Source organism: Sceloporus undulatus, chromosome 5 (assembly GCF_019175285.1).
Source record: "Sceloporus undulatus isolate JIND9_A2432 ecotype Alabama chromosome 5, SceUnd_v1.1, whole genome shotgun sequence".
NCBI lineage: Eukaryota > Metazoa > Chordata > Lepidosauria > Squamata > Phrynosomatidae > Sceloporus > Sceloporus undulatus.
In genome coordinates this window covers 71,521,574-71,547,661 of record NC_056526.1, presented here as the reverse complement: position 1 = coordinate 71,547,661, position 26,088 = coordinate 71,521,574, and the positions used below count along the sequence as shown (strand labels likewise).

Sequence of the window (26,088 nt, the reverse complement as noted above, 5' to 3'; positions counted from 1 at the left end):
CTCCAAAAGTGTGCAAATGTATAATGTACATTTTCCTTGATGAAGAAGCCAGTGGAGCTCCAAAAGCTTGCCTCCTGCCTTTCTGTGCCTGTTGCTTGGGCCTCCAAAGGTATCCCTTGAGAGGTTGGTTTTTGGAGGGTGCTGTACAGTACTTGGCTCCAGGGGCAACATAGTTTCCTGCTGGCTAGGTCTCCTTCACACCCAGTTACTGTTGCAGATTTCCTTTTTACTCCCTCCTGGCTACAAAAAGAGGCAAGGGCCCCAGGAGGAAGCCAATTGGCCCAATCCAAGCCCAGGGGGGCAGGAGGAGTGCTGGCTGCTTGCTTGCTTGCCTTGGGTGCTGCTGCTGCTGCTGCTGCCCAGCGGACTCTAAGACCCCTCGGAGTCTGAGGCCAGGGAGGGCGGAGGAGGGAGGGAGGGAGCATGCGTGGGGAGGGCGGGGGCAGCAGTGGCGCCTGCCCTTGGCCAAGCAGCAGCAGACCCTCCCGGCTGGGAGAGGAGGAAAGAGAGGGCTCTGACTCCACCTTCCCTTTACCTGCCTGACTGCCAGGCTCCCTGCCTGCTTGGATCCCCACTTGGTTTCTCCTTCCCTGGGAGGATCTGCTTGCAGAGGCATGTCAAGGCTGCGGGACAAACCCACGAGGTAAGTCTGGCAAGACGTTCCTGGACACCCCCCCCCATCATCATCATCATCATCATCATCATCATCATCATCATCATCATCATCATCATTTTGGCCCCCCTCCTCCTCCTCTTCTTTCTTCCTTCTCTGACACGACTATAAGTGATAACCCAGCCCTGGACACTTGGAAAAACTTTTCTCAATAATAAAGTTGCTGGCTTGTCTCTGCTTCCCCATATATATAATATGCTTCCCTATATGTAGAGAGAAAGTTTGGGTGCAGAGGTGATGCAGTTTGACAGCACTTTACTGGCCAAGGCTCCATCCTACAGACTCTTGGGATCCGTAGTTTGGTGAGGCACCAGCACCCTTTGGCAGAGAAGGAAGGGTGGAGACCTTGTGAAACTGCAGATCCCAGGATTCCCTAAAAGTGGTGCCAGGCTGCATGGTTTCTCCAGTGCAGAACTCCAGGAAACTCCCATTTCCTACCAACTGATCAATGGTAGATCAGTTGCCAGGGCTCCAGCCTACAGATTCTTCGGGAGAGACCTTGTGAAACTGCAGATCCCAGGATGCCATGAAAGTGGTGCCAGGCTGCATGGTTTCTGCAGCGCAGAACTCCAGTGCTCCATTTCCTACCGACTGATCTATGTATGGAACCCCATTACAAACTCAGCCCCATGCCTGGAGGAAGTAGTAAGCCGGGGCAGGGGTGTCACTAGGGTGCATCCACACTGTAGAAATAATGCAGTTTGGCAGTACTTTGAACTCTCACAGCTCCAGCCTAGGAGAATCTTGGGATTTGTAGTTCCTTGAGGTACCAGCACCCTTTGGCAGGGAAGGGTAAAGCCCTTGTAAACCTTTTGAAACGACAACTTTGTAAAACTACAAATCCCAGCATCCCATAGGATGGAGCTGCAGCACTCAAAGTGGTGTCAAGTTGCATTATCCCTACAGTGTAGATGCCCTGGTCTCTGCAGAGGGAAGGACTGAGTCAAAGCCTTTGGTTGAGTCTGACAGGCTGGGCAAGTGAGTGAGCAACTCAATGGCCATCCTTCCTGGGCAAGCCACAGTACTACATCTTCCAAACATTGCCTGGTATTTCTTGGCTCCCTTCCTGACTCCAATCCCACCCTTGATCCTCCCAACCCCTTCAGTTATATTTGTGGCCATCTGACAGCTCCTAGGATAGAAGGGATTGCATCCTAGATTTAGAAAGTATGATGGAAATGTGCATGTGTGTGTCCAAACAATATTTCCCCCCCTAAAAACCCCAAATTTAAGCATCAGGTAGAAGAGGTAAGGAATTTAAAGTCGGCCCTTCATACTCAGATGTTTTTATCCACAGATTTAATCAGATCTCTTACAGCAGCCCTTCCCCAAATAACAATCCTGGCCACACATCTAATATATTTACCCCATTGACTGCCTTGTGCCTAATCCTACGTTGTTTCTGTTAATCGGATTACTCTATTGTAGATTATTTTAATTTTGTAGATTATTTTAATATTTTATTGTTTAATTCTGTTTTAGGGGTGGGAGGGAAGGGGTTTTTGGGATTCTGTATGGAGTTTTAAATATGTAAACCACCTCGATTATCTTTGATAGAGAGGCGGGAAACAAATTAAAAAATATTTTATTTACTGTAATTTTAAAATTGTAATCACCCGCAGCTTGAAAATATTAAAACAATATATATATTCCAAAATGCAAACTTGATTTTGCCGTTTTATAGAATGGACACTATTTTACTATGCCACTGTATTTAATAGGACTTGCACATCCACAGATTTTGGTATTCACAGGGGGTCCTGGAACCAAACCCCTGCGGATACCAAGGTCCCACTGTATAAATAAACATACATGTTTATTGTGTCTGTGTACATTAATTTGTGTATCTGCAGATTGGGCACATTTCATGTTTTATCAAAGTACACCACTTTGGAATTTTGGAATCTAAGTGGCAATAAAAATAAAGCTCCCTCCCTAAATAAGTCAGTTGTGCCATGGAGGGCGGGCACTCCCCTCTGTTCTTCTGGATTACTGGATTTTAATGCCTCTGCTGTGGCAAGTGCCTCCCTCAAGTGAGTTAATGAATAATAAAAGCACAAAGTTTTCCCTCCCTTTCTAAGCAGGTGTGGGTATTCAGGGCAGCACTTCCGTCTAAAATGGAGTAGGGGCAGAAACGTGTGTGTGTGTGTGTGCGTGCATTTTTCTTCTTGTGGATTCATAAATATAAAACAGAGGGATGCCAGCTGGGATACATTGTGTGACTGGATGCCAACAGAACCAGAAACTTTCCCTCTCCTGAGTTTTAGATTGGAAAGACATACTGCGCACAGTGCCGAGCAATGCATGTGTTTTGGTTTTTGCTCTCTCTGACCCTCCCCGAACTGCTTCTGTCCCTTTTGCCACTCAAATGACACTTCAGATGACACTTGAAACATCCACAGCCAGCAGCAGTTTCCTAGAAAGATACTCAGGCGGAGATGAGAAACTCATGTTTCTCTTTCCATGCGTTGGTTTGGTTTTGCACTGCACTTCTGTCATCAATGGAATAATTTCATTCTTTCTTTCTTTCTCCCGCTCTCTTGTCCTCCTGTTTTTCCTTTCTCCAGATTGCTTTAAGTTTTCCTTCCTGGAGGTGTTGGAAAGAGGATGTAGCAAGTTTGAGGATGGGGCTTTCTACTGAGCAGAGCTCACAATGGCCAGAGAAGACTCGGTGAAGTGCTTGCGCTGTTTGCTTTATGCCCTCAATCTGCTCTTCTGGGTGAGTTCCCACGTCTTTCTCTAGACAAGCAGGTGGCATTGGCCCAGCTCAAATTTCAGGCTCCTTCACGTTCAGATGCTGCACCGAGAGGACACAGCTAAGCGTCCATTAATTCAGTGGGATTATTTTTCTGTTTCCCTCCTCCCTCCTGGGTGTAAAATCTCTTCTTTTTTTATCTGTATAATGAATAGTGGGCTGTCTTAAGGATTACTGCGGGATACTTAATAACTAGAGGCTGGCAATGTCCAACAAAAACAAAGTTAGGTTTTGTTTTGCATAGTACTAATGGTGTGTTGCTATATTTTGAAGCACGGACTGTTATGGCAGGCCCTGAAGTGACACTCCAAAAACAAATGGAGGCAGCTGAACTGATCCAAACCAACCAAACAGTTCTAATATTTTTCTTATTTGCCAGGAGGGAGTCTTTACAAAATGGATCTTGATCGATCCATTCAGGAGTCATGCCCCTCTCTCCCACAACACTTTGGATTACAGCATTACAACTTCACAACAATGTATAATAAATGAGACTATTCATTTCCTTTCCAGCTTATATGGGGAGGAGAGTTTAAGAACAGGGCTGCCTGGTGGTGGTGGTGGTGATGTTTAGCATCACCACTACTAATCACAAAAGTCTTGGAGCTATGACCCTACAAGCCCTGGCTCCACTGCAACACTGGATATTACAGAAACAAAGGCAGTCCTGAGTTTGTTGTCTGCTTAAATCAGACAACAAGCAGTGAATATATTTTCATCTGATATTTTTGTGTTCCTTCTCTCATTTATGATATTGTTAATTTATTTGGATTATTTATCAAAGAATGAAAAAAAATCGGTTTATGCTATTGGGACTGCTCATTAAAAGAGAAAGTAGAGTTTTCATCCACATATGAGTTAACATCTGCATAAAAGTGCTAGCGTGTGGTGGTTACTATGATGATTTCAACCAGCCCTGTTCCTTCTCTTGCCAGAGACTTCTGGTACAATAGATGTACTGGACAAATGCCTGGTGTCAGTAGATAGATGGATGAAAGCTGGGAAACTAAAAACTAATTTCAGAAGTGGTGGTGGCGTTTACCTCACAAGAGTTGGGGGTTTAGCTTGTTCAGGATGCCTTGCATTTCCTTAACTAAAGGGTGGGCACTGTGATCCTCCATCTGATTTTGGCCTACAGTTCCCTGTCAGCCCTTGGCAGCAAATTAAGAGGGGGATTATGGAAGCTGTAGTGCAAAAAATATATATAGAATATAGATTGCCCAGTATAGCAAAAAAAGAAAACTGGAGGAATTTGTAAAACCACTTCTGAGTATTTCTTGCCTAAGAAGACCCTATGAAATCCATGGGATAGTCATAAATTGACAGGCCACTTGAAGTCATACAAAAGACAGGTCCATTTCAGTCTTGAAAAGTGAAATAAAAAAGAAACACAGGTTTGTACTTTCTACATTGCCTTTCAGTAACAAAGCATTATTTGTAGTTTGAATCACCTTTTTGCTGTTCTGAGTAGTGTGTGTGTGTAGACATGCCTTCAAGTCTCTTGTTGACTTACCATAAATTTCATAGTATTTTTTCAGGCAAGGAATACTCAGAGATGTTTTTGCCACTTCCTTTTTCTGAAATATAGCCTACAGCACCTGGTATTCCTTGGCATTCTCCTGTCCAAGAACTAACCAGGTCAGACCCTACTTGGATTTCAAGAACAGATGAGATCTGGTACCTTTAGGTTATTTAGAGCATTCTAAACAGAACATGAGAAACTATGGTGACATCATTCCTACTCAGAAAGTGTCAGTACTAGTTCTGAATTGTACTGACACTTTTTGAATAGTGTTGATCTTACCATAGTCCTTCATGTTAAGTTCATGTTACTTGTAGTTTACTATAATATACTGTATTGCATGTGACTGTCTCCAAAAAACACCCAGTCGCTCCAAAACATAGCAATGAGACACTGAAAAGGGTCCGTCCACAATGAAGATATTGTATTGATACTTCCATATCAATACATGATATTGTGCCTGGGCCCTATGTATAAGAAAGACTATTACTGTCCCTTCAGTTGTCTTACTCTGAAATTGATTGCCTTAAATCAATTGCCTTTTTGTAGGTACTTGACTGAGTTGCGTTGGGACTACCTACAGATCCTTTACCACACCAAAACTTTAAAAGTTCCCCATACATGTCTAGAGTGATTATGTGATTATGTGACAGTTCTGTATTTGAAGGCATCTGTTTTTGTTTGAAGAGATGTCCTGCCAAAGTTTGGTTTAAAAATGAAGACCCCTAAGAAGGGGGAGCAGGGGCCTTGAAGTTGACCATCAGCACTTAAACTGCAGAGAGAGCAGGCACATGGATCACTGAGTCACAATCTTCTCTGCAATGCTAACATGTAGTGTATTACAATCTAAATTAACATAATTAAAATTATTTGTAAATATATATTAACTTGTGAAAGGGTTATGCTAATCTGTGCCCTGTTGTGTTATCCCTTTGGGGAAGTTTTGATACGTTTACAATCTTTTGGTGATGTATAAATGTTGATTGCAATTCAAGGGAAGTGGCATTTAGACCTAAATCTAGTTGCTAGACCCAACTAGAATATACTTATTGAATCAATAGGGTTTACATAAATGCTAATTTACTGTTCAGTAGCTGATTCAGCGGATTTGTTGAAGGTTGAAATTAGATTGGGACTTTATCAGGTAGTTTTTACACGGTTTTGATCCCTACACTGGTTTGCTTTAGACCTCAAATTTAGCTGTCATTGCTGCTGTTGCTTTTAAAATAATAATTCAAATGTTGTTGTTGTTAACTGTCCTCAAGTTGACTTCAACTCATGGCAACCCTGTAGATGAGACATCTTCAAGGTCCCCTGTCTTCCACTGCTCTGATCAGGTCCTACAGGCTCATGCCCATGGCCTCTCTGATTGTATCCAACCATCTGGTATGTAGTCTTCCTCTCTTTCTACTGCCCTCTATCTTTCCTAATATCATTGTCTTTTCCAATGATTCATGCCTCCTCATGATGTGGCCAAAGTATGACAACCTCAATTTAGTCTTCCTGGCTTCCAGAGATTGCTCATGCTTAATCTGTTTTAGAGTCCATTTGTTTGTCGTATTGGACATCCACGGTATTTTCAGGACACTTCTCCAGCACCAAATCTCAAGTGCGTAGATTTTCTTTCTTTTTGTCTTTCTTCACTGTCCAGCTCTCACATCTGTACATGGTAAAGGGGAATACAATGGCTTGAACAATCCTCACTTTGGTGGTCAGAGTTGTACCTTTACACTTTTGGATCCTGTCCAGTCCTTCCCCATTCCTAGTCTTCTTCTAATTTCTTGGCTGCAGTCTCCATTGTGGTCAACATTTGATCCAATTCAGAATATGAGAATTCCTGGGCTATTTCAATTTCTTCATTGTTTAACATTAATTTTTGTAGATCATCTGTGGTCATTATTTTTGTTTACTCGGTGTTCAGCATTGATCCTACCTCGGCACTTTCTTCTTTCAACACTTGTTCCAGGTCTTTGTTGTAATGTGTCATATGCATATCTTAGGTTGTTAATGTTCCTTCCTCCGAACTTCACTCCTCCCACCTCTGAGTCTATCTATGATTGTTTCATTGTTTCACTTGTGATTTTTACTGTGATGGTTTTGTAAACCTCTTTGGACCTATCTATCTATACGTCTTGAGACAAACAGGAGAAATGAATGTAATAGATCAAATAAGTTTAAAACACTATTTTACACTATCCATGAATGAGTGGGAAAATAAAATCATACTTACTATGTGCTGCAATTTGAGAATTATTTTTCATTTTATTTATATACTAAAATGGGTAGTTGGTACAATTCATTCAATAAATATATTAGTGCCACTAGGTGTTTGCTGAAGTGGAGGGATTATGATCACTGTTACTTGAAATTAATAAGACTGCTAAACACTTGTCAGTGTACTACAAACTGCATTACAGTACTTCTCATGTATCTTTACAGCAACTATATATGGCCCGGGTGGAGAGAGAAAGAGACTTCATCAAGGCAACACATAAGCTTTGTAGTTCAGCAAAGATGGCAGTATACTTGACAGTCTTGTATTCATGTCCTGGTCTTACAGTGTACAAATGTTCAACAGTTATGCTAAATTAGTAGCATTAAGCTAAATAATAACCTGGCTTGTTCCTAAAGCAATTCATTAATGACAACAGTGTCAATGTAGTGGTGGAAGGATTGTTGGGAATGCCTGTTTTAGCACACAGTAAAAATTAAAACTTGTACTTTTCACCTTGTATGATGCAGTTATTTTCAATTATTTTATTTATTGAAAGTATTTATATTCTGCTCTTCAACCACAAAGACTGATAGAATTTTCCATTTTAATTGTAAACTACCATCAGTACATAAATGCAAAGGGATTTTGCAGCACCTTTGAGACTAACTGAAAGAAAGAATTTGGTAGCATGAGCTTTTATAGACTTCAGCCTACTTCCTCAGATGCATGTGTCTGAGGAAGTTGGCAGAAGTATACAAAAGCTCATGCTACCAACTTCTTTCAGTTAGGGGCTATACAGACAGGCACTTTGTGCCAGCCTGTGGACAGGGTGAGGTCCAAGCCCATATGCCACCACCCAGGCAACATTTTGGCGCACAGGGATTTTGCAGCCAAAGTGGTGTGCATTATGATGATGGACCTCCAGCGCAGTGCCCAAATAGCACAGAACGGGCATCATCATGCTGCACCACAGCAGATAAGTTATATCTCAGCTTGCTCCAAGGGCGCTTTAGAGGGTACAAGAAGGAGTTGTATTTTGCCGCTCCTTTTTGCATCCTCCGAAGGGTGGAACAGGGTTGCGGCATGTAGTTGCTGTAGCCCCAATCCGTGATGAAAAGGGGCGGCATTCCATCACCCATCTGTACCTCCCCTTAGTCTCAAGGGTGGTACAAGATCTCCTTGCATAATGATTTTCCAGAATAACACAGCTATATCTTTGAATCAGTACATATACTTAGGTAGAAAAGTAAAAAAGTCATTACTAGTGAAATAAAATGGTAGAATTTCCAAATGCAGTAATTTTTTTTTTAAAAAAAATCCTAGACTTGGAATTGGCTTTCATCTTCTCCCCTTCATTGCAGCTTTGACTGTTATGTCAGCAGCAAAGCAATTTTTATATTTCCACTGTAAAATCTTGTGCTTGGGATCTGTAATGGACAGACTTTCCATTAGCTGAGTGCTTGGATTTCTGGGTTTCTGAAACTGAGGACTCCGTTGTCGAATTGCATTGTAATGTATTTATTTAAGTTATATCTCAGCTTGCTCCAATTAAGAACCCAAAGTGGTTTACAATACAAATTATAACAGAATACAGCTAAAATCAATCATAATATTAAACAGCAATTTAAAAATAGTTAAATAAGTTTAATTTTTTTTAAAAGCATGTACAGTGGGCCCTTAGTATCTACTGGGGTTTGGTTCCAGGATCCCCTGTGGATACCAAAATCTGTGGATGCTCAAGTCTCATTAAATACTTTCGCATAATAAAATGGTGTCCCATAAATAAATAAATATTTATTTATTTCAAGCTGTGGATGGTTGAATCCATGGATAAAGAATCTGTGGATACAGAGGGCCAACTCTAAAAACATAACAAATGAGAAAGTATAGCAAAGCTGCACATTTTATACTATTTACCTGCAAAAGTATTGGCCCTTAACTTTTCCACATTTTATTGTTCACTGATTGTAAGGGATGCTGTTAAATCATTTTAAAATGTAAAACATTTTATTGTTTTACAACCAGGAATTGAATGGATTTAATTGCCATAGTTTCCACTGGATGCACAGAAGGTTCTCAGCATTATGAAACAGCCACAGTATGTGAACAAAAATTAAGCACAAACAAGGAAACAGATACTTTTTGGGTGCATATATATTCACTCCTTAATAGAAGCAATTACAGCCTTGTACATCTTCTTGGGTAAGTCTCTGTTAGCTTTGTGCACCCAGATCCTGCAATGCTTATCCATTCTTGTTTGCAAAATTGCTCCAGAACTGTCAGGTTGGATGAGGACTATTGATGAATAGCAAGTTTCAACTCTAACTGGAGATTATCAATCCAGTTTGATGCCTGTGTTTTAATGGGACATTCTAAGACATCTAGGTTCCATTTTTGACTCCATTCATCTTACTCTCATTCCTGACTACTGTAGTTCCCAATTCCTGCTGAGGAATAGCCTCCCTGCAGCATGGTGCGGCCACCATCAATGCTTCTTCATACCAATGGGGTTCTCAGTTGGCTTTATGCTACATGTAGCATTTAGTAGCAGGACCAGAAAGGACCAGAAAATTTTGGTCTCACCAGTTGAGAAAAGTCATCATTTGTTTGTTGTATCACCCACATGCCTTTTGCAATCCCATATGGATTTTTATCTGGATTTATTTCAGGAGTAAATCTTGATTTATTTCTTTTCAACCGTCTTCCATAAAGCCCAGTTTTGTGGCGTGTCTGGGGGATAGTTGTCCTATGGCCAGTTTCTCCCATCAACTCTCCAACTCTTTCAGAATTACCATTGGCCTATTGGTTGCTTCCCTGATTAATCCTCTTCTTATCTGATCACTGAGTTTTGGTTGATTACCTTTTCTAGGCAAAATCTCAGTTTAACCATACTCTTTCTATATAAGAATAAATTTAACATTGCTCCATGAGATATACATACTTAGGGATTTAAAAAACACACACCTCGATTGGTGCTTCTCCATCAATTAACTCTTGTTTGGATTTCTCCTTGGCCTCCTTGATATTATTTGTTTAGATATACTCTCCGACAAACTCTTTGGGCCTCCCAGAAACAGATTTATTTAATCTCAGAACATGTATCACTGGAATTGCACAGTAGTGGACTCAAATTATTTAGGTGATCTTTTTTTTTTGGGGGGGGGGGAAGATGGATTGCACCAGAGCTTATTTAGGCATGTCACAACAAATGGGATGAATATATCTGCAGCTAATAAGTGGCAGTTTATTTTGTTACTTAACACTTGTTACTGTGTGTCTTTAAGTCATTTCTGACTTATGGGAACTGTAAGGTGAACCTATCATGAGTTTTTTGTTGTTGTTGTTCAGAGGGGGTTTGCTATTGCCTTCCTCTGAGACTGAGAGAGTGTGACTTGCCCAAGGTCACCTAGTGGGTTTCTATGGCGGAGTGGGTATTTGAACCTTGGTCTTCAAGGTTGTAGGCCAATGCTCAAACCACTACACCACGCTAGCCCTCACTTAACTCTTATGCCACATGAGAAATATTTGGTACTTTCACATTGTTGAGTATCTTGTGTATCTCACTTGTTTACCCCAGTTAATGCCATTTCAATGCCAGGTAATACAGCAAAATGTGGGGAAATGAGGGCTGTGTAAGAATGAGTGAATATCTGTAACATTATATTATACCTTACATGAAAGAGCTGGACCATGATCAGCCTGTGAACTTCATGACTAAGAAGGATGTTGAACCCAGGTTTTTCCAGTCTCAGTGGAAGTTTCCTCAATCTTAGCCCAACACAATTAATCATACAACACCATGTAGCTTAGTTGAATGTTCTGTTGCTAAAATCTCAAATGTTGTATTAAAAGTCATGGTACAGTATGAAACAGGACACATTATAGATGTCTCCATGTGTGTGAGTTGTCGTGGCATTCATGTATACCCATGATGTTTCTTGAAGCTTTTTTGAATTATCTGGGTTTTTAGGTGGTATACTTGACCCGGGTACAATCTACACAGGCTTCTTAAAGAAAAAAAAAACCCATTTGCTATTTTTGTACTTACAGGGCAGATCTCAAAGCATCATACACACAGGAACTTTTCATCTTCCTCTCCTTTTTTGGTGGCAGCTCCTGAAAGGCACCTTAAGACCAGTGCACTATTCTTGCCTCCCCACCAGGGACAAAAGACTGTGCCAAAGCAAAAAATAACTCATGTACCCATGCAAGCATGGAAGTGCTTTTTGCACATGCACAAGCATTCCTGGGTGTTGGCCACAATTTCAGGCTTTGATGGTTCTAATCTTTGTGGAGCCATTAAACTCTGAGATGCCCAAGCCTGAATCCATCCAAGTTATTTCAAAGTCATTTTCTGCTACTGTTGAACAATCTTCCCTTTTGATTGCTACTGCCAGATCCCATAACTCCCGCTGTAGGGCATAGGTGTCCTTGATGTGCTCAGCTGCTGTGCCAGTCAAGATTTGTGCACATCAATGTAAGGTTCTGTCCTCCTGGGACAAGAAAGTAGGCAATGTGTTCATAAGGCTGCAATTCTAACTGTTCCTAACATAGGAATCTGAGTCAGATTCTTGGTCCATTTAACCTGGTATTGTTGATACTGTCTGATAACTCTTTCCAGAGTTTGTGACAGTTTTTCTAGCCTCATATGGAGATTCCATGGATTGAATCTGTGACCTTTAGTATTCAAAACTTATGGTCTCTTGAATTTGCTTAGACATGTTTAATTATCATTTATTTGTTACATTTATTTCCCATCCATACTATAATGAGTCCATAATGGTGCATGCATTCTCTCCCCTGACAACTTTGAGATAATAACTTCAGATAGGTCAAGCTGAGTGACTGGTCCAATGAATTGATGGCTCTGTGGAGACTGGATCTGCCAAATCCCAGTCCAGCACTCTTTATTACTCCTGTAATGGTTCCCCAAAATTGAGTGTACCTCATGAGGGTAAACTCTGAGTGCCCCCTCTGGCACGTGTGCCATAGGTTCGCTACCACTGGTATAGAACATTTTAAAGGATGTTAAAGCAGCCCAAATAATCAGAAAGACACTGAAGGGATTAATACTCAGTGTATGTACTTTGTATGGTGGACAGACTTTGGATTGTATGCTATGGATTACTGTTGGTCAAAAGTATGTTCTTTTTATCTTTATTTTACTGTAAAAAAACTGGATTGGATGGCCCTTGTGGTCTCTTCCAACTCTATGATTCTATAGAAGAGGCTATTGGAAGAGTCAACCTGCCCAGTCTCTGAGAAGCCTGGAGGGCAGGTATATCCACAAGTGGAAGTGGCCTTTAATTTGACAAGAGAACTGATGCTTTCAATGTTCTGTCACTGTTTAATTGGCATTGACTATTTAATCTAGGATTAAACTGCCCAGTACCCTGGATCTACAAGTGAAGCCTGCCTCAAGCTGTTGTAAGCTAGTGGATGTTGCTACTTCTTTAAATTACCACGATCCCACTGAGCTAGGACCACTGTTGAGGACTTTTGAAGAAAATTAAGAACAGTGGCCAGTATTGCTTAGAGCAGTGCTATTAAACTTAGGTAGGCTCTTCAGGGCCCTGTGGCAGATGTGGACACCCTCTATGGGAAAGGTTCTTAGCAGCACCTTCATACTTTGATTCAGTTCTGAAGGTGACAAGTCATGGCTCATTGTAAACTATTGTTAAGCATTATGAGTGTACTGGGCCATACTTTAAACACTGGTATAGGAAACTCAACCATACATGGAGTGCTATCATCAGTTCTCATTTATGAGGAACAGTGAGTCTGTGGCACTGTAAAGTGGGGATGAAAACTGCTACCCTTCATAATTTATTAGACTGCATCTCCAAGTGTTCTTTCCTATTGGCTACATGGCTAGAGCCGTTGGGAGCTGCAGTCCAGCAATGCTTGTAGGGCTACATGAATGCTGCCTTGAATCTCATTTTGAGAGAAATAAATCCCACAAAATAAATGAATAACTAAATAAATAAATCCCAGCTCTGCTTTACAAATTAGGGCTTAAGTCAAATTACTAATGTCATCTAAAGCAAAGGCATTGACTCAGGTGTTGAATTCACTACATGTTTAAATCCAAATGACTAAAGGGGTTACTTTAGTTAGGATTAGCAACTGGGTGTAAGATGCATGAATGCTTATTCAGAATTGCAGAGTTGGGTGTATGTGTATGTATGCATGTATGTATATGTATGTATGTGTATGCACATACCTGAATTTTGAGTTAAGATTTCATGCATATTTGTGCACAGAAACTTATACCTTATATGTAATTGAGGATAGCATTATATGAGAGGAAAATGAAATGTGGAATGTACTGACAATGACAATTACTGTACATTATTAATACTGGCCATTCATAAAATTGTTGCTGATAACACAAATACATTGGCCTGTAGTAAGTAATTCAATTAACGCATGTAAGCCTAAATCCAGTTATTAATCCCACCTGGAGTACCCTATTGCTTTAGTGGGCTGTACCTATGTGTTGACTCTCTATTTCAATAATTGATTCAATGAGTCTATTCTGTCTGAAACTAACCAATAAGATTCTTTCTTATGTGTGCTAAGAACTTTTGTTTTTGTTATATTTGTGTGTCTTCAAGTCATTTTTGGTTTATAATAACTCTGGGGTAAATTTGTCATGTGGTTTTCTTAGCAAGATTGGTTCAGAGGGGATTTGCCATAGCCCTCATCTGAGGCAGAGAAAGTGTGACTTGTCCAAAGTCATCTGGTGGGTTTCCATGGCTGAATGGAAATTCAAACCCTGGTCTCCCAGAGGTCTAGTCCAACATTCAGATCATTACAACATGTGGTTCTTGAACAACATTTATCCCACTCCAAAACTCTAGTAATAGAATGGAGCTTGTAACTTGGGCAGCGTTCGAATTTTTTTTGAAGGTCACACAATGGTCACTTTAAGTTTTAGAGAAAGAGAACCCTGGGTGGTTGAAGTGGTCCCTTCCTGATTTTTTAATATTGTTATGTCTCATGTCAGCATTGTGTCTTCTCTTTTGTGTGTGTGTGACAACTGCCACATAGCTGGAGCAAAAAATTGTCATCTTTTAGAAATGCTTTTCCATCAACAACCATTTGGTCAGGACAAGTCCAAACTTGGTACTTTGATCAGGGCTCAGTTGCTGTATTGTTCTAACACAGGCTTGTTATAGCAAGTTCAGAAGTGGTAGTTGCTTTTAAAATTATTTGTTAGATGAAGTAAAGTGGTATAGAAGATACCTCTTTTGCAGGCTATAATATATGGTGTTTATTACGGCAGGAAAAATGGGCCATTCAGGCATTTTAAGTAAAATATAACTGTGCTTTCAAGGATTTGAAATGGACATTGTGGTGGACTACAGGCAAGGTGTTCAATTTTGTTCTTAAAATGTACTCAGGGAGCCAGCAAAAAACGGGCCTCCTATGTACGTACTGTAATTTGTCAGCTCTGTGAGAGAAGCATGTGGAAATCAAACTCTGGAAGGGAAGCACGAGCAAAGCACTGTGCTTATCATCTTGTATAATATAAAAATGACTGGATTTCTTCAGAAACCACTATGTCCCAAGGTTTTAAATGAGCAGAGTTATATAGTACTAGATAGTTAAGAGAGCCAGCATGGTGCAATGGTTTGAGTGTTGGACTACAGTTCTGGAGATGAGAATTTGTTTCCCTACTCTGCCATGGAAACTTATTGAGTGATCTTGGGCAAGTCACACACTCTCAGCCTCAGAAAATCCTGTGATAGGTTCACCTTAGGGCCATCATAAATCACAAATGATCTGAAGGCACACAACCAGCAATAACAACAACAGACAATCAAACATGAATGGAGGGAATAGCAAGAAAAGCTTGTGGGGAACAGAAACATGTGTACAGAAGCTAATATGGTAGGGACATGTGATATCAAACTGAAGAAGTCCTGTCAGCATTAGTCTGTCAGATACTGCGAGTGTACTAGAAGCAGGGAGTGTTTCATGAAGGTTTTTTTTCTCTTTTCTTTTTGGCATTTGTAATTTTTTAGCATTTGGGAACTGCCCAGTGTTGGAGACAGGATGGGCCATAGATCTGATTCAGTACATTTATTTTCTTAAGAGGATGTTCTGCCTTTCCTGGAGGGAAAGGACAACCATCCTTTCAGGAAACAACTCAGCATTATTTAATGGCATTTCCCCAGAAAAGAGGGAGGAAAAAACCTCTCAGAAGAAAATTGAAATTGAAATGTCCTGTTGCAATGCTGTCTCAGATAACTGTTTGGTAACAAAGCAGAATCACCATTAATGCACCTTAACTGGTTGATTTCATCCTGTCTGCTAATTAGACCTTTGCTCATGGAACTTGGATACAGAACATGAAAAACCTTACTAGGTAATCTCAACTTCCTTGATGTCTAGAAATCCTGAAAGACAGGCACTTATTAAAACTGGTAATAGCTTTTCTCATGTCTAAGTTGTTCAATTGTGATAATATGAAGGGTGTTTATGATTCTTTATTTGTCTGTTGGGTGTCTTGGAAGCCACAGTACTTTATAAAGTTGTACTCCCCAATTTGTGGGAGACTATATAAACAACACATTTTATGGCAGCTCAAATTAACTGTCAAATAAAGGTTCAAGCCATATATATAATGGTACACACATGGTTGACCCTGCCAAATTCTTTCTTTTGCTAAAAGCAGCCTCTTGGTATCTGAGTTGGATCAGAACCATGATGCTGGAGATGGGAGAGGACTAATGTATTCCTCCCTTGCCAATATTTGTGGTTGCCTGTGGAAAGAAAACTGTGGTGGCACAGTGGTTAAATGCCAGCATTGCAGCCACTCACTCACAAACCACAAGGTTGTGAGTTCAGTCCCAACCAGGGGATCAGGGCTGACTCAACCTTACATACTCCTGAGGTTGCTAAAACAAGAACCCAGCTTGATGGGCGCAATTACTGCTCAGTGTGGTATGAAGTGGCATATAAATGAAGCTGCTATTGCTACGTATTTTTTTTCTATCTGTGATTTGGAGTGTGCAGCCTTGCAAATGTTCTGAGACTGCAGCTTCCATCATCCCCCAATGTCTGTGCTGCATAGGGATGATGGGGAGCTGCAGTCTAACACTGGGAGAACCATATGCTTCCTACATGTTCTCCATAGAAATAGTTGCTATTGCAGAAGGAGTAGTACATATGGCTTGCAATCCAAACCCCCATTTCCGTAGTCCCTGTCTAATAGAGACATTTATTTCAGAAGAAAAGAGGCTGGGACATACAGCTGAAGACCTCTCAAATAATATCTAGTTTGTCCCCAGTTGGTGGAGAATTTACAGTCAGACTCCCAGATTCAGAAAGTGAACCCAGTGTACAACCCCTTTGCCCCCAATGCTCTTGGTGGCTGGGTGGAGTAGTATGTCTTAAAAGTGTTTGTGCAGTTGAAAGCTACTGAATGAAGTCTGGGGAAGGAAGAAGAACTAATTACAGTAGTATGTGGGGGCAATGAGAAAAGTCAGAGAAGAGGGTGTGCCTTGATACATCAAAGAAATCATCTAAATTTACTTTTAGAGCTTGAGGAGTATATAATATTTCTGGGACATGCTTTCCAGTATGCTCTTACCCTAGGGAAATAGACCAGCCTAAAATTAGACAGGAGTTAGTTACAGAAGAACAGTACAAAAAAGAATATCACTGGAGACCAAATCCAAGAATTCATTTAACTTTTTCCAAACTTTCAGGAGGGGCACTATCCTGAACCCTATGTGCCTCATGACATTTTAAAGGTTTGTATGTGTAAAATGACTAGGGCTGGCCCTACTGTTAGGCAAAGTGAGGTGGCTACCATAACCAGTAAATTTAGATTGTCATAAAAGGGTAGCAGATGGTTAGTTATTCACTTTGTATTTTTTTTACAGTCAGAGCTAAGGGAATGATGCTTATGGGATTCTCTGTCTCATGTGTCAGAACAACCTGGCTGGCATTTACTAGGACCTTGATGGGTGAATGTATGGTGCCTTTGGCTACTCTACCTTCAGCAGCAAGATGTCTTGGGCAGCTTTGGCAATAGCTTACATTTTAGGAACTAGTTGGGCTAAGTTGTAGCCCATGCAGGATGAGACTGTTTGGCATGCACTTCCAAGTTTGCAGGCGTTCTAAAGTAGAGCTGCTACTACTTGTTAGGCTCTATGTTATATCTGTGTGGTTGCAATACATCTGCGAGGTGTGACTGGCTGTAGCTTTTGTGAAGTATTGCCCAAAAAACTGAGTGTGAGGAGGAAGTTTGGCTGGAAATACGCTGCTGTAGAGGAAGAGTGCTGGATTGTTTAATTTTCAAAACCAGTCAGAAGACTTACACTGGGTTTGAAGTCTTGGAAAATATTAACCCAACTTATCTGTGCTTGACATTTCTCTTTCAGCCAAGTTTGCCTTAACTTGAATAGATAATTTGTACAATATTGTGAATAAAGATTCCAAGCCAGATACTTAGACCACTGAGGCATCACCTCCAGCAGAGTTGGATAGAGCCACCATTCCTAGTGTTATCTTCCTTCTTCTTTCTGGGAGAATCCTACTTTCACTTTAATATTTTGTATATACATATGAGAAATGGAAACCTTATCAAAATGATATTTTCTGATGGAGAAGTCTTTTCTGTGGAGAAGTTTTTCTATTGGATTTTACTTTCTGATTCTTTGGCCTGTTACGGACTGCCAAAATAAAGCTGCTTTGGGTCTCTTTGGAGGTATGCTGTTTAAATGATGCATGCACCCTAAGAATCCAGAAGCTGCACCAAAGCTGCACTCCAGTGCTTAGGAATGGAGTGTGGCTTTGGCGCAACCTCCGGACTCTTAGGACCCATGCATCATTTAAACAGCATACCTCCAAAGAGACCCGAAGCAGCTTTATTTTGGCAATCTGTAACAGGCCAAAGAATGTAAAATGAATAGTAAAATTTGAAACTTCTGCTGGAAATGTGAGAATGAGGTTGGGACATTCGGGCATTGTTGGTGGAAATGTAAGAAAGTTCAGCAAAAGAGACCCAAAGCAGCTTTATTTTGGCAGTCTGTAACAGGCCTTGGATTGCTTGGTTTAGATGTAATGGAACTTCCAACTATGAACCTGAGGATCAAAGCAGATGGCCCAGAAGGAACAATCTCTGGCCACGATTGCCTTGTGACCACAGTGACTGGATGGCCCACTCCTGAAGTAGGCCACCACTGCTGTCCCAAACAGGCCACCAGCAAGACTGGATTAAATGTGCTTATTTTACTGGTGGCTTTGAGTTGCCTTAGGCTGCCTCACAGTAGCTTCTGGCTGCTTCAGGGGTATACGTCACCTAAACGCCACACCCCTGAAGTTTCTGGAAGCCATTCCTTTAAGCCCATCTGTTTTGGACCAGAGTCTTGGCAAACCTTAGGTTTACATGATCCTTACCCGAGTCCTTTTATTCATTTATTTATAGCTAGACTGCCTTTCAGCCCTAACAAGGGTTTGTACAGTTCTTTATACTGCTGTGGAGGCCAAGAACACAATTAAAAAGATTTAGCTTGAATGCAGATTAAAAAAAAAAGAGCCAAATTCAAAATGGTATCAAAGAAGGCCTGGAATTGAATTGTTTCCTGTCCATCTTTGTAAATGAGAGACACTGTACTGTCTGGTATTAATATTGTTTTATTAAAGTATTCATTGATCATGTTTCATCCATGGGGCACTCAGATTGTAAGGGAGATACAGTCTATTCAAGGCAACTAGTTTGATCAATATATCTATCTGTACTTGATATGTGTAGAGATGTTGCTTGCGTTTGACAAAATGTTTCCAAGCAGGAATTGAAACGATTCTTATGGTTTAGACCAGGGGTCGACAACCTATGGCCCGTGGGCCGGATCTGGCCTGGCGAGGCCTTGGGACCGGCCCCAGCCTGGTCCTGCCGCCGAATGCCGGCCCCACCGCAGCTTCTTGCGCCGCTCCAGGCGCTATTTTGAGTTCGGCCCACCAGTTGTCTGAGGGACAGCAACCCGGCCCCCGGCTCAAAAAGGCTGCCTACCCCTGGTTTAGACTATAGCTACTGTAAGCCACAGGCAGTGTAGCCTATGGCCAGGGATTTGGGACATTATATTATAAAATATCTGGATGGCAGCAGATTCCCTACCCTTCATACATATGTAAAGGATCACATAATCACATGGGGCATTTGCCTTCTGGTGAAGACCCTAGCCTTTACCATATATAATGGGTTGGATCCAGAGTGATTCAGGATTTGGGTGCACCGAAGACAATGGGATTTAAGTAAAACTTGGTTCTGTTTTCCCACTGGTTTCACTGGAACTAAAGTGTGACTACCTTTGTCTGCATCCAATCCAATGCGTTAAGATTCTTTTTATCCATTATATAGTAATACAGATCACAAAACAACCATGCACTAGAAGACCTTACTTGAGGTAAACCACTTACTGTATTTAAACTGAGGCGAGAACTTACTTTGGGATAGTTTGATCATTAGTCCTGGCTTATAATTGCAATCAGTTTGTTTTAGTTGAATGTTAATTTTGAAGTCAGTGCCACTAATGTGCTGCTTTGTATCTATTTATAGCTAATAGCTAATGAGATATCTAGATGGCTAATTCAGAAGAAGAGTATAAATATGTAATGAGTAAATACAAATTAAATCAGTGACTTAACTATGGCTTCCAGATGGGTGGAGGCCATAGTTTCATTTAGGTTACTTGACACTGTATTTCTGTTTATGTTAACAGTGTATCTTTTCTAAAGCAAATTAGGCAAATATCTGATTTAAACTGAGCAAGTGTAGCTTGAAAGCTAAATGTCAGTCTTTGTAGCTTCATTACAAATTTTCAAGGGAATCATAATGGTTGGCACATCAAGTTAAAGTTTTAAATAGCAATTTCATGGCGATGGCTATATAACATTCAGATGGCTTAAAATGAAACTAGAAGTGATTTGGGCAGCCATCTGTAACAAGTAGAAAATGCTGAATTTGTTCCTGTTGTGTTATGTATATAATATAACATAGCTGATACCTACAGATAATTTTTAGATCTAAACAATATTGATATATCAGCATTTTCAGTGACAAAGGGCATTGTTTTATTATGTACTGTCATGCTGCTTGGCATATTCCATGTCTTTTGACTGCTTTGGACTAGCAGCTCAGTTTCAAAACACTTAATACTTGAGTACTGTATAAATCCCAATTATTTCAATAAAGATTGCTTGTGCATCAATGACCTTATGTGAAGTTCATAGCTACGAGCAGGTTTATTCATAGAAATTAATATGGCTCTCTATATAATGAACACATTCTAGAGAAAATTTAAGACTGCCAGCATCCCATTAAGTAGGCATATATAAGTAATTAAGTATAAATACTGGTACTAACTGTAGACACCTTATGTGGATGTTCATTAATTTCTGTGAAAGTTAGTTCAACATTATACCCACTGTCAAAGGTTGTAGTAGTACAGGATGCCCTTTGTTCTGTTTGAAAAGGAAATACTACACAAGTGAGGACTATTTTCCATTTTCATCCATTCTGGTTCCTTTTGCAGTTCCAACTTGACTGGACTGTAGCCATGAGAAACCTTAATATGTCTCACTAGTATCAGTGGAAGTTAAGCACTTGCCTCAAAATAGTCTCCAGAATCCTGGGTAGACTTATGCACGGGGCAATAGGTCTTTCACCAAGCTTCTCCCCAGCTGGGCTGCCTCCACAAGGGGCAGCCCAGTTGGGAAGAGCCTGGGAAGGGTGCGTGTTCGTCCTGGAGTCTCTCCTTCACTGGGCTGCCTCCGCAGAAGAAGCCCAGCGAGGGACAGGCTTCTCAGGGTGCACGTTCGCTCTGGAGACCTCTCCTTTGTTGGGCTCCCTCCTCAGAAGAAGCCCAGCGAGGGACAGGCTTCTCAGGGTGCGCGTTCACCCTGGAGACCTCTCCTTTGCTGGGTTTCCTCCGCAGAGAAAGCCCAGCGAGGGACAGGCTTCCAAGGGCGCACATTCACCCTGGAGACCTCTCCTTCGCTGGGCTCCCTCTCTGCAGAAGAAGCCCAGTGAGGGACAGGCTTCCCAGGGTGAGCGTTCTGCTACCCTTTTAAGACAATCTAAATGGTATAAAACAAATAAGATATGAAATATAAAAAGTATATAAGCAAATTCCTGATTGTAGAAAGCTTGTGGATCAGAGTAAATGTGTTTAATTCGGTGCTCTTCTATAGGCACTAGTTTTATAAGGTTTTGTGTGTGTGTGTGCGTGTGTGTGTGTATAGGGAAAATGAAATGTAATTTCAATAGCTATGCAAGTCTCAGAAGATTGTTTAATGTAGTTGGATGAATGGTAAATTAGACCACTGTGCTTAGAAATGAGCATAAGACTAATTGATTTTAACTTTTTCTGGAGTGCACCCAAGGGATGAAAACTGCAGTCCTGCCTGAGCAGTGATTTCCTGATCTCTTCTATGATGGGAAATGTACTACCTAGCATAAGGGTTACCTACTGTGCACATGGCATATTTCTCTGCCCATAAAATAGAATATGAAAGGATGACTGTGTGTGAAACTTTCCCTGATACTTGAAATTACCATATCCTGGTCAACGTGTTCAGCATCCAGCCCAAGCTAGATTCAGAATCAGATAACAAGGATTTTAAAGGCAGCAAGTTTCTAATTCATTAACACATACTGAAGGGAAATTCCTGTCTTCTTAGCACAGACCTCAAGTAGCAAAGATTAGTTTTTGTGTAGGAGTTTGAGTTCCTAATTTTATTGAACTCTTGCCTCAGTTTTAATTTAATAGGAGGAAGAAGAAAACAGTGGGTGCTGACTGCATTTTACCATGTAAACAAACCTAATTCCTGTGTAGTTGTGGAGTGTATAGTTTTGAATTCCACAAATACAGACGAGAGATTCATCTGGAAAACTTCAAGATGCAGTAGGAGGAAGTGTTGAGAAGAACAAATTATATTAGAAGCACAGATGCTGTGTGGGCTGATTTTCCCCCTTGCAGTCAAAAGCCAAAAGTGCATATTGAATATACAGTCCAGATGCCAGATGGCTTCCACTTATATGTCATCTTCTGCTGGGTAATAACCAGACCTTTTCTTTCAGGGTGGTGAGTATACAAAGAGTAACTCTTCTCCCATATGTGTTTTTGGCCATCCGTAACAAACACAGATATACTAAGCTGGTGTCAAATTGTTTTTGACAGGATCTCTAAATGAAATGTCTGAAGCCTGCTGAACGTGATTTCATAGTGTCTCCTTCCTAGAGATTATTACAGATTTCTCACAATACGTCTCAAAATAAAAATCTAATCCACTCAGATTTTTGGTGTCACTTTTGTTCTTGCCAGATTTCAAATGCAGGGCTGCTCAGAGATGGCACTGGGTCCAGGGCAAGAGGAGCAAGTGGGCTGCCCATCCCAGATCTTACCAACGGGGTCAGCAGGAACTCTCCCTTGCCTTCCTCTTGTTCTTAGGGCCCATTCTTACTACAAAATGTAAGTGCAATGGTCCCACTTTAACTACCATGACAACATCTTATGCTCTTTAACATTTCCTAGGTGAAAACTGGGACATGTATGGCCAAACAACATCAGACTGTGGTCAAGATGGCAAAAGTTATTAATGAGGAAGAACACACAAGCTAAGAAAGGTTTCAGCACTTTCGTTTTGCCTGAGCTTTTTGTTGTTGTTGTGTGCCTTCAAATCATTTCCAACTTGTGGCGCCCCTAAGGAGAACAAACTATCATGGGGTTTTCTGGGCCACTGCCATCCTCTGAGGCTGAGAGGATGTGACTTGTTCAAGGCCATCCAGTGGGCTTCCATGGCTGAGCCAGGATTTGAACCCTGTCTAAGCTGGCAGTTTGACAGATCTTGTCCGGCAGGCCGTTCCATAGTTTGGGAGCAATTACAGAGAAGGCCCTCTGGGAGGTAGCAGTTGGTCTGGTTTTTAAAGGCTGCAATAGATTCCGCCCAGAGGACCTGAGGGTGCGGGGCGGATTATATGGGAGCAGGCAATCCCTCAAATAGGTTGGACCCAAGCCATATAGGGCTTTAAAGGTTATAACCAACACCTTGTACTGTGCCTGGAAACTAATAGGCAGCCAGTGAAGAGATTTTAGAATGGGTGTTATTCGGTCACTCCTAGTTTTTCCGGCAACCAGCCTGGCTGCCATATTTTGCACTAGTTGAAGTTTCCGGACTAGGCACAAGGGTAGTCCCATGTAGAGCGCATTACAGAAATCAAGTTGTGAAGTTACCAGTGAATGTCCTACAGTTTCTAGGTCCTTTACTTCCAGGAAAGGGCGCAGGTGGCATTCCTACCGGCTGAGAACCATTTTTGAACAGTTCTCACTCTGGGACAGGCAAGAGACACTATGAGCACCAAATGGGACCTGGATGGGAACCCAGCCATGTGATAAAGTGCGTTCCATTCCGTTCTCATTTAGTACCCAGAACGCTAAGCGATAAACTTACATAATTCATCATCATAGTCCCTGTTACATGTGGCACAGGAACTGTGATTAAGTGCCCAAAATGTGTCAGAATTCACATGCCTAATTCAAAACAAGTTTTAAGGATGGTTTATGATCCTATCTCTCCCCCCCCCCCCCTTATGTGCCTTTAATTCGCCTACTAACTATGAATTTCATAGGGTTTTCTAAGGCAAGGAATACTTAGAGATGGTTTTGTCAATTCTTTCCTCTGCACTTTAGCCTACAGCAACTGGTATTCATTGATAGTCTTCCATTCAAGTACTAACCAGGGAAGTACTAACCTGCTCAGCTTCCAAGATCAGATGGGATATAGTGCTTTTAAGGTATTTGGGTTATTTCTGTTTGAGAAGCAAATAATAATAGGTCATGGTTTGCACATAATGGGAAACTATATTTAATGCTGGATTCTTGTTTAGTTTTTCCCAGTGTGTGAAGGAAAGAGTAAGATAGAACAAGGAATTGAATGCACTCAAATACTCATGCATATCTTGGTTTATTTGACTTCTTATTCAGGAACTTCATGCAGATGGAGCCATTGTCTGCTACTGTATTCACATTCAGAATATAGATTGAGTGTTGCCTTAGAACTTTTGCTTTTGATCTACAGGAATATTAAACAGACTAGAGTTGATTACAGAAAAACATCCCAAGAAGATTACAACTGGAGACAAAATACAAACCTTTGTTGAAAAGTATGTTCCAAACATTTTGGTAGCAGCACTGCCCTGAATCCTATGTGCTTGATGTAATTTTGGAGTTTGAGTATGTAGTGGCCAGGACTGACACTACTATTAGGTGGAGTGAATTTGGTACTTCAGGTGGCAGATTTCAGGTATCATAAAGGGAACCCCAAATTGTAGTTATTTACTTTATTATCTTAATGTTGTACTGCCAGAGAGGAGATTTTCTGTCTCATCTACTAAAATAGCTTGGCTAGGTTTGGATACTGTGTACCTTGACTTGGGTGGATGAAGGGGGTCACCATGTGTTTGAGCATCATAGGTAGCAAAATGTCTTATACTAGCCTGGTAATTCTTCCCAAGGAGCTAATCAGGATAATAAAAGTATGATGAGATTGAAGGGGATTTTAAAAAAAGTCTTTCACATTCATGCAAGGAGTCTGATAGCAGATTGAACTCAATAGTTTATTTAAAAACACAATGCTCAGTGAACTCTAGCTTGGTAGTTCAAGGTTCCACACCAAACAAGCAATTAAACCAATTTTATATGGAATTCTTACAAAACCACATAGTGGCAGCAATTGGTCAACTTAGGACTATGGCGGGATACAGACCGCCCAAAAAGGGGTGGTCTGCCGGCGCCTCCATTTCCGCTGGCGAGAAGCCATAGCAGATAAACCACGTGGTTTCCCGATGGCAAAAAAGAACCTGCAAAAAGCAGGGTTTTTTCTGGCGCACTTGTGATGCCTGAGTGCGCTAATGGTGCACTTGTGACGTCACAAGTGCGCCGCGATGTGCAGACGCTAAGTGTCCGTTGCATCAAAATGGGGGTTCCCCTTGTGTACAAGGCGCCGCCATTTTGACGTATGGAATACGTACTTGGGTTGTGGGGCATCTATAAGCGACGCCACGAGGCAACCCTAGCACGTATTCATTACGTGCTTAAAGGCCCAGCTGTACTGGGCTTATGATAGACATGCAAACCTACCAATATGGAGCAAGCACTTTGTGCTGGTCTATGACTAATAAAGATGAACTGAACTGAATGGAGCAAGTACCATTTCCAAACTATGTATTTCACAGTTGTCCTCTGTTTCTTATTTGAGTGTTCAAGCTGTTATCCTTATTAGGCAAACATGTCAAGGTCTTTTGGAACATGGCTCAGAATGTTTGTACATTTTAAACTTGACTTGAAATCACCAGGAACTTACAGCCATTTATGTAGCTACGGTAAGCAAACTGCATTCTTCAACATGGCTCTACCTGATCTAGACCTTATGGTCACTTTTTGCCTTTTCTCCTTCAAGATAAATGGTGTGCCAGAACAGTATGATCACCATAAGAAAAGTGTTGTTTATTTTAAAGAAGCCCAAAATTGAACCATCTTGCTGATCTTTTTATTTACCTTTTATTTAAATACTCTTTATGATTTTGTTTAGTTTTGAAAAAAATATAAATGTAAGAAACAGTTTTAAAATAAAACAAATATATACCCCTATTCTAAATGTGTTTACTTGGAAACAGTACAGTTGTTAAAGTCACTGCATATTATTTCAAGAAAGGAACCATTCTATCCACTGTAAACGTATAGCGGGGGAAAAGTATACTGGTTTGTCTTATAGCATCAATTTCTGATCATTCTTTTCTTTCCAGATTTTTTCCCCCTTCTAAATCTCTGTCTTATTCTTTTTATTTTTCAGCAGTGGTTCCAGTCTAATAAGCTATCTCTCCCCACACTCTTTCCTTCCTTCCTCCC

The 26,088-nt window shown here is 40.9% G+C and overlaps 1 protein-coding gene across 2 annotated transcripts in view; it reads left to right on the top strand.

Annotated features, from left to right (window-relative positions):
- Positions 1-451: 451 nt before the first annotated feature.
- TSPAN12 (tetraspanin 12) overlaps positions 452-26,088 on the top strand; it is a 77,226-nt gene continuing 51,589 nt past the window's right edge. The window contains exons 1-2 of one of the 2 annotated variants that reach the window (XM_042468555.1): positions 452-643; positions 3,241-3,392. In XM_042468555.1, coding sequence (XP_042324489.1) covers positions 3,327-3,392 — 66 coding nt within the window. In that variant the 5' untranslated portion in view covers positions 452-643; positions 3,241-3,326. Of the gene's footprint in view, positions 644-2,790; positions 2,824-3,240; positions 3,393-26,088 lie in introns of those variants that run through there. The other variant, XM_042468556.1, reaches the window with a different exon arrangement.